The 13,203-nt window shown below is 35.5% G+C and overlaps 1 protein-coding gene across 1 annotated transcript; it reads left to right on the top strand.

The window, feature by feature from the left end:
* Positions 1 to 7,147: 7,147 nt before the first annotated feature.
* Positions 7,148 to 7,615, top strand: LOC116139127. Its single transcript, XM_031424798.1, has one exon. The coding sequence runs from the start codon at positions 7,148 to 7,150 to the stop codon at positions 7,613 to 7,615; it is 468 nt and encodes a 155-aa protein (XP_031280658.1).
* The last annotated feature ends 5,588 nt before the right edge of the window (positions 7,616 to 13,203 follow it).

Raw genomic sequence — 13,203 nt, 5'->3', positions numbered from 1 at the left:
ATGCCGAGTTATGCTAAGTTCCTGAAGGAAATTCTTTCAAACAAGAGGAAGCTAGAAGAGGAAGAAACAATTATGCTCACAGAGGAATGTAGTACCATTTTGCAGAAGAAGTTACCACAAAGCTCAAAGATGTAGGGAGTTTCACAATCCCTTGTGTTATAGGAGATGTTACATTTGATAGAGTTTTGTGTGAGTTAGGTGCAAGTGTAATATTCTCCCTAGCTAGTAATTCTTTGAGAAATATATAACAAAATCCACTAAATAACTTTTGAAAACATATATACATATATGTATATAATGTAAAATCCGAAAGCTCTAATTTTCATTCATATAAATATATACACAAAATAACTGATATCCTTTAATAAGTACAAAACAGTCTTGGACAATGCCGCCAAACTCCTCTGCTTCCTGACGTCCCCCCCAACTGTAATTAATCTAGTACCTGCAAAATAGTAAAATAACGGAATGAGCACTAATTGCTCAGTAAGTAAACCAAACTGGACTACTATTTTTCCTCCGTTACTCATATTCTGACTTTCCTTTTCTCACTTTAATTTTTTATGATATGCTGCATTCGTTTCTAATATTTTGCATTCTTTTATGATATTCTGCATTCTTTTATGATATTCTGCATTCTTTTCTGATATTATGATTTGCTACTTACCAATGTGCAAAGACAATTTATAAAATTGTACATCGTCGAGTACATAAGAATACTAAATCATGTAAGTAGCATAACACATATGCAGAATAATAGACTTTTCTAAGAAAAGAACTTTCTTTTCTTTTCTATTTTCTCTCTCTTATGTTATATCTCTTTCTTTTCTTTTATGTTTCTCTTTCTTATACTGTTTTTGTTTCTTATTCTGTTTCTCTTTCTTTTCTTTTCTATTCTAGTTTGCCGATCTAACTAGGTTGAGGCATGGATTTGAAACCCAGGCCATGTGAGTGTATACTGGGTACAATCCTCATCTACATGCATTACTGACGGACAGTACTAATTTTGTTCTGCTATGCTGAGGCCGCTCACTGATGGCGACGTGCATGTAGGTATTTTCTACTGGGTACAATCCTCATCCACATACACTGCTGACGGACTGTACAGATTTTGTTCTGCTATGCTGAGGCCGCTCACTGATGGCGGCGTGCATGTGGGAATTTCTGCATCTCTGTCACTCACCAGTTCCCTATCGCAACAACCTTATAACATAACATGTTGTAGAGAGGGAATAAAGAGATACTATACACATTTCTAAATGAATTTCCAAGCTATGGAAATTCTACACTTGCATTATTTAACAGATGAGAAAATATACATATTTGCATGTTAGCTTTAAAAGAATCCATAACCATTTTCTTTCTTTCTTTTCTCATTCTTTGCTAACATTTTCTTTAATATTCTCATTTACCAAATCAATGTTATATATAAATAAATCATATGCATAATATATGCATGATCAAGCCCATTCTTTGATATTCTTTCCAAGTTCACATCCACAAACTTGAAAACTCATTATGGCATAATGATATGTCATGACATATTCTACCATTCTCTACTATCACAAATACCATATCAAAGTAACACTTTAACATGCAATTCTTTTCTAACACTTTCATGTGTTATTCAAGAAGTAGTAAAGGTTCAAGCAACTTGAACCAAGCACTAAGGGCCATCTCTCTCATTGAACTAACATGACCAAGTGATAGTCTAAATTTTGGCATAACAATATGAACTCTTGAATACTAAAATTTACACTTGGTTAAGCCCAACATAACCTTTCTACTTCAATTCTTGCCTTTCTCTAACCCTTTCTTCAATAGGGTTTATCCAACTCATGCATGCATTTTCTCTTTGGATTTTCATCAAACAATTCATATGCACATGCAACTACTAAGTTGGCTACACTTCCACATCTCTCTAAATCCACCAAAATTTGAGCAAAAACTCACTAATTATAGCCATAAACCTGGTCGATTTCAACAAATCTCAACACTTCAAAATTTCAACACTAATTCTTCCATAATTCCACCAATTCATCACATACTCAAGCACTGCTTCTCATGGCTGGAAATTATACATCATTCAACATCAAAAACAGCCAACAATTCTCACATACAAACATGCAAGAATCATTCTACACAAGTCTTGCTCAAATCAAGGCTAAAATTGGGTTTACTTATCTTGAATGTGTGATATAACCCCCTTTTTGCTAAAAGTCTCTTCCTCTTGGACCTTTGGATGCTTAAGGATTGAAAATCTACAAAAAAATCCAAGCCAGTCCTATGATTTCCCTTTGGAATTTGGTGAAGAAATTTGAGAGAAAAAGGGGTGAGGGTGGCGTGTACAAGGGCTGAAATATGGTTAGGGTTTCTTCTAATGAAACTTTATATCTAATAATATATCCATGCATTCCCATTTAGCCCTTGCACTTTCTATGAAATCCCATCTATATCCTTTAGTCAATTACCAAAATACCCTCATTTCTATTATCTTCTTCACATTATTTTGCTTCTTTTCACTCCCCACTTTTTCATCTAATTAGGAGTGAAAAGACCATTTTACCCCTAATGAAGTTTTAAGGAATTTTCTTCACATTTGTCTAAGGTAACATCAAAGAAATCCAACTAAGGGTATTAGGGCATAAATAAAATTACGTACCTTGATGTAGGTGTTATAGCAAGCATAAATCTAATGTCTTTTTTCTGTTTTCAAGAAATTAGGGATTGGTGAAGTGAAGTCTACAATGGTTTCTCTTCAGCTTGCAGGTCAATCGATCAAGCACCTACGGGGTATTATTGAAGATGTGCTAGTCATAGTGGATAAATTCATTTTTCCTACAGACTTTGTTGTATTGGATATGGAGGAAGACAAAGAGATACCGCTCATTTTGGGAAGACCATTCCTTGCTACAAGAAGAACTTTAATTGTTGTACAAGAAGGAAAATTGATTTTAAGGGTCCAAGATGAAATGGTAACTTTTAATGTGTTCAAGGCCATGAAATTTCCATTGGAAATAAAGTCATGTTTCGGGGTTGATGTGGTTGATAGAGTAGTAAAAGACACATTTGAAGAGATCAATCCTCAACTACCTCTTGAAGCATGCATTTCCCAATCCAAAACTACCAAGGAAGATAGGTCGAAGAAGAATGAGTGTGCTAGGTATTTGGAAGCACTTCAACTGATAAACACCATCCAAGATCCAGAATTTGAAGACTTGGACATGAGTAAGGAGAAGGGCAAAGCAAAGTTAGAAGAACCTCCCAAGCTTGAATTGAAGCCCTTACCATCTTATCTCAAGTATGTGTATCTTGGTGAATCTGATTCTTTTCCAATGATCATCAATGCAAACTTAAGTAAATTGGAGGAACAAAAATTGATACGGGTGTTGAGAGAGCACAAGTCTGCAATTGGATGGACCATTTCAGATATAAAGGGCATTTCTCCATCTCTTTGTATTCACAAGATCCTTATGGAAGATGATATCAAGCCAAGAGTGCAACCACAACGACGTTTGAACCCTTCTATGAAGGAAGTGGTAAGGAAAGAGGTGGTAAAGCTCTTAGACGTGGGAATCATCTATCCCATTTTAGATAGTCCTTGGGAGAGTCTTGTACAAGTGGTTCCAAAGAAATGCAGCATCACAGTGATGAAAAACGAAAGCAATGAATTGATCCCAACTAGGATAGTCATGGGCTGGAGGTGTGTATTGATTATAGGAAACTGAATGAAGCAACAGGGAAAGATCATTTTCCGCTACCATTCATTGATCAGATGTTGGAAAGACTAGCGGGACACGCCTATTACTGTTTCCTAGATGGCTACTCAAGGTATAACCAGATTCCCATTGCATTTGAAAACCAAGAAAAGACTATGTTTACTTGTCCATATGGTACATTTGCATATAAGAGGATGCCCTTTGGGTTGTGTAATGCACCGGCCACCTTTCAGTGATGCATGATGTCCATATTTAGTGATATGGTGGAACAGTTTCTTGAAGTGTTTGATGAGAATGAAAAATGTCATATTTACCCCCCTTAATGTCTAGTATTTTATACTTATTTTTTGCCTAAATGTACTCATTATTATTCTATTTTGATTTAGGATGCAAATGGAGGCGTTAAATGCAAAACGAAACTAATTAGGTGAATTCGGATAGTTTCAACATCACTTCGTAATCTAGGCATAACTCTCTCATCCTAGCTCCGATTGAGATGATTCAAAATGATATGGATCTAAAACAAAGAGGTATACAACTTTCATGTTTTAAGTTTGGAGATATACTCGCTGCATCAAGGTTGTAATCGGGCTTGAAGTTGATGCACCTGCATTGCTGACGTTTTGGAACATTCTGCCTTGTCATGCAAGTCAAATAGGCAGTTTATTATTGGAAGTTTTGAAGACCTATTGCACGCAAGTTACAGTTGAAAACACCACTTTCCTATTTTATATTAGGACTTTATTTTATTTTCAATTAATCAGATTAGGATAAATGTTATTTTAGGATATTAGAATATTTTTAGGAGATTTAGTAGATTAAAAAGATTTGAATTGGATATTTTAAAGGGGGGAGAGAGATCAGACAGAATTAAACACACATGCCTCTCCTTCTCCTCTTCTTGAACTTCTTTTGAGTTTTTCATGATAGCCATGAGCGGCTAAATTTCCATAACTTTGTCGAAGGAAACAGAGGCCTCGAAATCAATAAAACTATGAGATCTAATCTGTTTTTTTTTTTTTTTTTTTTTTTTTTTTTTTTTTTTTTTTTTTTTTTTTTAGGTGTTCAATATAGTTTTGAGTATTGGATGTTCTTCTATGCCTATTTTCATGATTGTTTCATTTATTTACTAGGAGGCCTACTAGTTTATTATTTGTTGCAATCTATTGCTAATTAGATATCAAATCCGTAATTGTTTGATCCCCTAATTTGTGAGTAACTAAGAGTTAAGAATTTGCTGCATCAGGAATTATAAATCTTAAGAAGAACACTTGACTGAATTAAATACAACCGCTTGTGCTTGTGTTGTTCAGCTCATCGATCTCTCTAGTTCTTAAGGCTGCCACTAGATACCTTTAGCGCTTGTCTTGGGTTGTTTAATAGTAAGATTAATTGATTGCTTGTTTCCTAATTAACTGTAACTAAGGAGAGATAGAAAAATAGTTTCCAACGTGAATACTCAAAAACAATTGATATATACTTGCATCGATGATCAGTTGTAAAATTCCAATGGTGCTGTTGACTTAGACCAAGGTTTATTATTTGATTGATTTCGATAATTTGAATTGTTTTTCCTGAAATTGTCCACCCACCCCCCCCCCCCCCCCCCCCCCCCGCCCGCCCCGCCCACGCCCAGCCTTGTTCACATAACATAAAACTCGGCTAGACACTCTCCGTGGGAACGATCCTTACTCACACTACTACATGTGTTTTTAGGTTTAAATTTTGGTTGCCTGCGACAGCACACCAGTGTTCATGGACGATTTCTCTATTTTTGGCTCTTTTTTTATAATTGTCTTTCTAACCTTTCTCTTGTTTTGCAACAATGTCAAGACACTAACCTAGTGTTGAACTAGGAGAAGTGTCACTTTATGGTTCAAGACGGCATAGTTCTTTAAGATCATATTTCAAGGGAGGGAATTGAAGTGGATCGAGCCAAAACTAAAGTGATTGAAAAGTTGCCACCTACAACAAATGTCAAATCTATCCAGAGTTTCTTGGGACATCCGGGGTGCTATAAAAGATTCATCAAGGATTTCTCTAAGATTTCTCTTTGCACTTTGTTACTTAAAGATGCACCTTTTGATTTTAATGATGATTGCATGCATGCCTTTCGAACTCTTAAGCAATTATTAGTATCTGCACCTATTATTATGGTTCCCAATTGGGAACTTCCATTTGAATTAATGTGTGATGCTAGTGATTATGCGATAAGTGTAGTCTTAGGTCAAAGAAAGAATAAAATTTTGCATGTGATACAGTATGCCGATAGAACATTAACTGATGCACAATTGAATTACACTACCACTAAAAAAGAGCTTTTGGTAGTTGTTTATGCATTTAACAAATTTCGCTCTTATTTGCTAGATGCCAAGGTCATTGTCTACATGGATCATTCAGCACTCAAGCATCTTCTGGTAAAGCAAAAAGCAAAACTGAGACTTATCCGATGGATTCTACTCCTTCAAGAATTTGATTTGGAAATCTGGGATAAGAAATGGTCGGAGAATGTGGTGGCAGATCACTTGTTAAGACTTAAGCAACTGGAAAAAGAGGATTAGAAAGAGGTCCAAATTCAAGACACATTTCTAGATGAACAATTGATGAAAATTGAAGAAGCACCATGGTATGCTAATATTGCAAACTATTTGTCATCTCTAGTGCTCCCGATGGATATGACTTTCCAACAAAAGAAGAAGTTCTTTTCTGATTTAAAGTTCTATTTTTGGAGGAACCTTTTCTATATAAGCATTGTGTGGATTAGATGATACACGTTGTGTGCCAGAAGAAGAATTGGAAAACATATTGCAGCATTGTCATGAAAAGGATGTTGGTGGTCACTTTCGAGGGACAAGAACTGCAGCTAAAATGCATAAATCTAGATTTTATTGGCCACATCTATTCAAGGATGCCTTTAGATTCGCTCAAGAGTGTGACCAATGTCAAAGGAGTGGGAATATCTCAAGGAGGAATGAAATGCCCTTGAACAATATTTTGGTTGTGGAACTTTTTGATCTTTGGGGGATTGACTTCATGGGACCCTTCCCTAATTCATTCAGGAACACCTACACTTTGGTTGTGGTGGACTATGTGTCAAAGTGGGTAGAAGCAGTTGCATTACCTTCCAATAATGCTAAAGTAGTGGTAAGCTTTATTAGAAAGAATATTTTTTCTCGATTGGAGTACCACGGGCTATTATAAGCAATAGAGGGATGCACTTTTGCAACCAGCTGTTTGAAGCTCTATTAGTAAAATATAGGCGAGTGGCTACACCTTACCATCCTCAAACGAGTGGACAAGTTGAATTGTCAAACAGGGAATTGAAGAAAATTCTAGAGAAGACGGTAAATGCATCGAGGAACGATTGGTCACGAAAGTTAGATGATGCATTATGGGCATACCGAACGACATTTAAAACAATAATTTGAATGTCCCCATATTGCCTTGTGTTTGGTAAAGCGTGCCACTTGCTTGTGGAATTGGAGCATAGGGCTTTTTGGGCAGTCAAGATGTTGAATATGGATTTACAAGCCACCAGAGAAGAAAGGATGCTTCAACTCAATGAAATGGATGAGTTTCACCACCAAGCATATGAAAATGCAAGAATTTATAAGGAGAAAACCAAAATGTGGCATGACAAGCATATAGTGAAGAAGAACTTTGAAGTGGGTCACAAAATTTTGCTCTACAACTCAAGACTTAGACTCTTCCCTGGAAAACTTAAGTCAAGATGGTCCAAACCCTTCATAGTTACTCAAGTTCATCCATATGGAGTAGTTGAGATTTTTCATGAGCAAAAAGGCACTTTTAAAGTCAATGGGCAGAGATTGAAGCCATACATTGATGGACCATTAAGTTGCAGGATATTGCCCATCAAGCTTGACATTTTGGAATGAGATCCGAAGAGAAAGTTGAGCTTTCAACGATAAACAAGCACTTCTTGGGAGGCAACCCAAGCACTTTAAATTTTGTGTTATTTTATGTTTCTGAGTTCTTCTTTTTGATTGAGTTAGTTTAGAATTAGCTAATGTATGTTAATTTTTTGTTTCAGGTGAAGTTCGGAAGAAAATGCAAAATTCCAATCTTTTGCCTCTATGAAGATTTTTCTTTGCCTCGGCAAGTTATCCCTTAAAAAGTTAAGTGACTAATTTTTCCAGAACTTCGTCGCGGCGAAAACATCAAATCTGAGAGGTTGGATTTTTCCAAGACTTCACCGCAGCATGGTATGCAATGGAATGATTGTGCATTCTTCTTTTCAGCATCGTCGCGGCGAGAAATTTACTTCGTCACAGTGACGCACATGACTAGGCAAGAATTCAATTTTTTCTGAATTTTGCTGCGACAAAACACTGTTTCTATATAAACCGACTTTCTTCTCTTTATTTTTCACAAAACACAAACCGTAGCCTACAAGAACAAATTTTTTTTCTCTGAAACTTTCAACCTTTCCCAAGCATTTTTCGTGCAAATCTCATCTCCAGTACTCCCAATAACACCGTTTCGCCTCACTTTAGCAAGGATTTTGAAGCAAATATTGAGATTTTTGGAAAACCCTAAGTTTTTCAAGAATTGGGGATCTGGTGATTTGGGCTCCAATTAGTGAAATTGAAAGCTCAATCCTTGTGGGTTTGGTAAGATTTCGTGTTCTTGAGCTTTGAATTGGATTGATTTCAATTATTGATGCTTGATTTTTGGGAAATTGATTGAATCTTTTGAGTGTTGGGATTATTTGTGTTTTGGAGAATAATTGTGCAATTTGTGTTGAGTTGACTACAATTTGGAGTGTAATTGTTGTGGATTTGAATTGATCTGAGGTGGAGGTAGTTTGGTGTGTGTGTTTGAAGTTGTTGAGGGCGAAATTGTGAAGTTTGGTAGTCTTGGGTAGTTGAAATCTGTGATTTATTTGTTTTGAAGTCAAAATTGTTGATTGTGTGGTTGTGTTGTTGTGTTTTTGGTGAATTGGAATTGTAGTTTGTGGATTGGAGTTGTGTGTTGGGGTATTTTTGAATTGTTGATTTGCATTGTGGTTGAGTTTGCAATAGAAGTGTGTTGAAAGAGAAACATGCCTTTGAAAAGACCTACCAAAGGAAAAGCTGTCGATAACACATTTGCCACTACGAAGGCAAGGGAAAGATATGAAGTTGCAGTTGAAAGGGATAAAGGGTTTATACATGAGAGAGGTCTAGATGTCATAGACATACATGATTGGCTTGTAGGCTTAGGTTGGGGGGATTTCACAAATGAACCGGAGCATTTAGCCGTAGATCCCATTGTTCAGGAGTTTTATGCCAACTTTCCTGACAGCAAAAATGGAAAAGTTTATGTTAGAGGAGTTGAAATTCCTTGCATTGCCACTATTATTAATGAGTTTTATGGTTTAAGAGCGGTGACACATGATGAATATAGGGAGATGTTACAAAATCCGGATTATGATGAAATTCTCTAAAAGATAGCCAAACCAGGAACTTCTTGGCAGCTCACAAAAAAGGGAATAAGGAAAATTCCTGGAAGCTCCTTGCTAAGTGAAACAAGAAGTTGGCAATACTTTGTATGCGCCAGATTGATCCCTACAACTCACTACAGCACTGTTGACGTTGCACATGCAGTCTTGGTCTATGCCATTTACACTAAAAAGAAGATGAATGTGGGGCAGATCATAATGAAAAACATTTGGCATGCAGCGAGACCTACTAGATCAAGCTACCATTTCCCCATCTAATCACAGCTTTGTGCAAAAAAGCAGGGGTTGAGAGTACTGATGATGAAATAAAACTTCATCCAGCTCCACCTTTGAACAACAAATTTTTGGACAAGCTCCAAAGCAAAAAGAAGACTGAAAAGGGAGCAAGCTCAAGCTCCAGAAAATCGACATCCACTGCAACCCCTACTACCACATAAGAGCAAATGCAACAACATTAGGCTAGCGTGAACATAATAGAGAAAAGCCAAGATTGGGTGGGAGATCAATTATGAATGTTATATGAGATGCAGCGTTTGTGTTACACCAGTCTGGGAATAGATGTGTCCAATTTCCAATGGCAAGATTGGCTAGACAATGAAGATCAAATCCCTAATGATGCCATGGATGAAGATGACGAAGATGATGAAGAGGATGAAGAAGAATGAAGCCTAGAACACATTTATTTTGTTTATTTTTTATTTTGCTTTGTTTTTGTACAGTGGAACTCATTTTATTTCCTGGTTTTATGTTTTATATTTTTAGGTTTTAGGTTTAGTTTGTTAAGGGTTGAGATTGAGATGTAATTTTTCCATATTCTATGAGATTTTCTAACACATTTTGGACCCTTGAGTTTTTATGTGTTTTGACAGATACTGCTGATGAGGAAAACGATGACGCGAAGTCTAGGTTTTGCGCCCATTTCAATATTCACAAATTAATCAGGGGAGTATCTCATATCTTTTCATGTTTTTTTTTTCTATTCCTTGGGTAATTATTGCTTGACATTGAGGACAATGCAATTTTAAGTTTGGGGGAAGAGAAAAACTTGAAAATTTTTGTTTTGTGTGAGTTTTGTGTATTTTTTTATTTTTTTTATTTAGCTTTTGTGTGTTTCTGTTTTAAGTTTTTGTGTGTAGTTTTTATTTGTGTTTTGCCCAATTGATTAGCATGAGTCGATGATGACTTTGTTGATTGTTGGATTTTTATTTATGGAAAATGCAAAGCATTGCTTCAAGTTAATGATGGTTGACTTGATTTAGCTAGAGGTTCATTGAGTGGTTCAACCACCATTGTCATTTTTTGGTATGCTTAGAAACATTTTATGTGGCTAGTTGATGTCTTGATAATGTTTGTAGACTCTAGAACCTAGTTGAGAATTGTTTGAGGCGAAATTCTAGGATTAGACATTGCTGAGGAAATGATTTAGGCATTTTGTTAGAACGTTTGAGCATTTTTAGCCAACCCAAGTTTTAAATTGTCATTTTGTCACCCCTTTTGAGCCTTTTGTTATGTAGACTTGTTTTTATTGTTTAACCAAGTATTTCCAACATCTTTAATCTAAATACTTTATCATACCCTTTTAGGAAAGCTTTGGACCTTATGTATACACAAAAGAGCATTGAAAAGTGTGTGAATAAGTGTTTGATAAAAAAAGTCATAAGTTTGTGGGTTGGGAAAGGGCAACAAAGAGGGGCAAATAACCCCATTTCAGATTGTACTGTAAATGTTCTTGTCGTTTTTTTGGGTTAAAAAAAAAATGCATAAGTTTGGGGGTTGTAAAAAGGGTTGATAATTTTGGTTGGTGATTGAGAAAGAAATGGGATCAATGTAGGTCTTTGTGTTTGCATGAGGAAAACCGAGTTTTCTTGCTTTGTTTGTCCTATCCTTTCTTTGGAGCCACTTACCCTAGCCTAACGTTATAAGCTTTAAAGACCTTTTGATCTTTAGCAATGTCTAGCCTGCATTAGTGGAGAGTAGTTAGATATTTAGGCTTATGGAGTCTACAACCATTTGATAAACTTCACCTTTGCGCATAAAAGAATCTTAGAAGTCAGAGGGTGGATTGAAGTGGGGATTTTCTACTTAGGGGACCAATAGAGAAAGATAGTCAATTCATTTTATGACTTTTTGGAGTGTTGAGCATTTTCTTGTAATAAATTTCCAACAATTTTTTAGAATCGTATTTGCAATCCAATATGGGCATTTCTTTTTATGTTTAGTTTTCATTTCATTTTTCATTAATGTTTTTGTTATTTTCTTTGTTGCATTTTGTTTTTGTTGCTCGAGGATGAGCAAGCCTTAAGGTTGGGGGTATTTGATAATCCTAATGATTATATTGTTTTTCTTATGAACTTAGTAGGATTTTTAATACTTCTCATCAGATTCTGGCCTGAATTGTTACTTAATTTGGTCTATTTTATGTTTCAAGCCTAAATCCTGTTTTGGAGAGAAACAGTGCAAATTTGAGCTCATTGACCAATTTTGATTGTTGTTGAGAAGATCAAAGAAGTTCTGAGGCTAATTGGAAGCACCTTTGAAGCTTGATCTAACCAGAAACCAAGAAGAGTGAAGATTCGAGTGAAAAGACAAGCGGAGGGCAATTCCTTAAATTCAAGCCTCAAAGACAGAACTTTGCCACAGCAAAGTATGCCTTGGAATGTTTAAGTCACAATTTTGTTCTACTTCGCCGCGGTGAAAACTGTGATTTTAAATGTGTTTTCCTTTTATAGCATTTGGTCCTAGGGTTTTTGGCTACTTTTTAAAGAAAAGTTAGCCCATTTTTTAGAGGAGGTCGACATTTTAGGAAATAGGGAGAGGAGAAGAAGATTGGAAGAATTTGGGTCTCTATAATACCCAGGATGTCAAAGGTATGTTCCTAACTCAAAATAGTCCTTTACATGTTAATTTTATGTTAAAAAACATAAAATCTAACTAAGGGCAAAATAGTCAATTCATTTGGAACAGTATGAATCAATTATCCATAGAAAGGTATTAGGGGCAAAATAGTCATTTTGCCTATGGATAAGCATTGAAAAAGTCAAGGATGAGTAGGCTTAATTGCATTTAATGGCATTAATTAAGTAATGATTATGTTTAGTGTGAAATGACCAAAATGCCCTTATATGAAGAATTAAGGACTTATGAGTTATACAATTAAAATAATCAGGCCAATAGCATAAATTTGGAAAATTAATGAAATATTTTCCTATAAATGAGAAGATATTCGTTCAGGCCAAGGGAGAGAGCATTTCTTCAACCTTTCTTCCATTTTCTCTCAAATCTTCAATGAAACAAGCTTTCTTTCTCTAAGTTTTAAAGGAGTTTTGTATAATTTTTCAAGGAGAACAAGATAGGAGCCTTGGATCTTCAAGTTGAAGGGTTTAAGGTAAGGATTAAAAACCCTAGTTTTGATGTGATTTGAAGTAGATGTTGAGGTATAATGTTATATATGTAGGATTAAGGTGTAAAAGAAGAAAAAGGCAAAGGATTTGTTGGAGGAATTCTTTAAAAAGGTAAGGAAGAACCTCCCATGACTTTAGGGATTATGCTAGGGTTTGTAGATTTTTATGAAACCTTAAATTAAGGCTTTAAGGCATAGAATTAGTTGATGGCAAGTGTAGTTGAACTCATTTATTCTACTTATTGCCTTGAATTCATTATACATGAAGTTATTGCTATTTATGTTTTATGAGTTGTTATGTTTGATTGAAGAAAATGAAGTGTTGGATGTTGATTGTGGCGAAACTTGTAGTATTGGAGGCCACATGGTGTTGAATGGTTGCTATTAGAAGTGTTGGTGTGTTTGCATTAGCTTACAAGTTTATAACAATAATGGATGATTATGGGAATGGATTTTACACTTCCTTTAAGATGTTAAAGACTATTAAGGGGAGGTTTATTTGATCCATAAGTTGACCTATTGGTTAATTGTCAATAGGAATTGATGTGGCATAGTTTAATATGAAAATTGGATTTGGTAAGCTTAGGGGTTATGTAAACATGCTTAAGTATTTTGATCATAAC

This window comes from Pistacia vera, unplaced genomic scaffold (genome assembly GCF_008641045.1).
Source record: "Pistacia vera cultivar Batoury unplaced genomic scaffold, PisVer_v2 Contig347, whole genome shotgun sequence".
Lineage (NCBI taxonomy): Eukaryota > Viridiplantae > Streptophyta > Magnoliopsida > Sapindales > Anacardiaceae > Pistacia > Pistacia vera.
The sequence above is the reverse complement of the archived record's forward strand: the minus strand, read 5'-3'. Positions and strand labels throughout refer to the sequence as shown.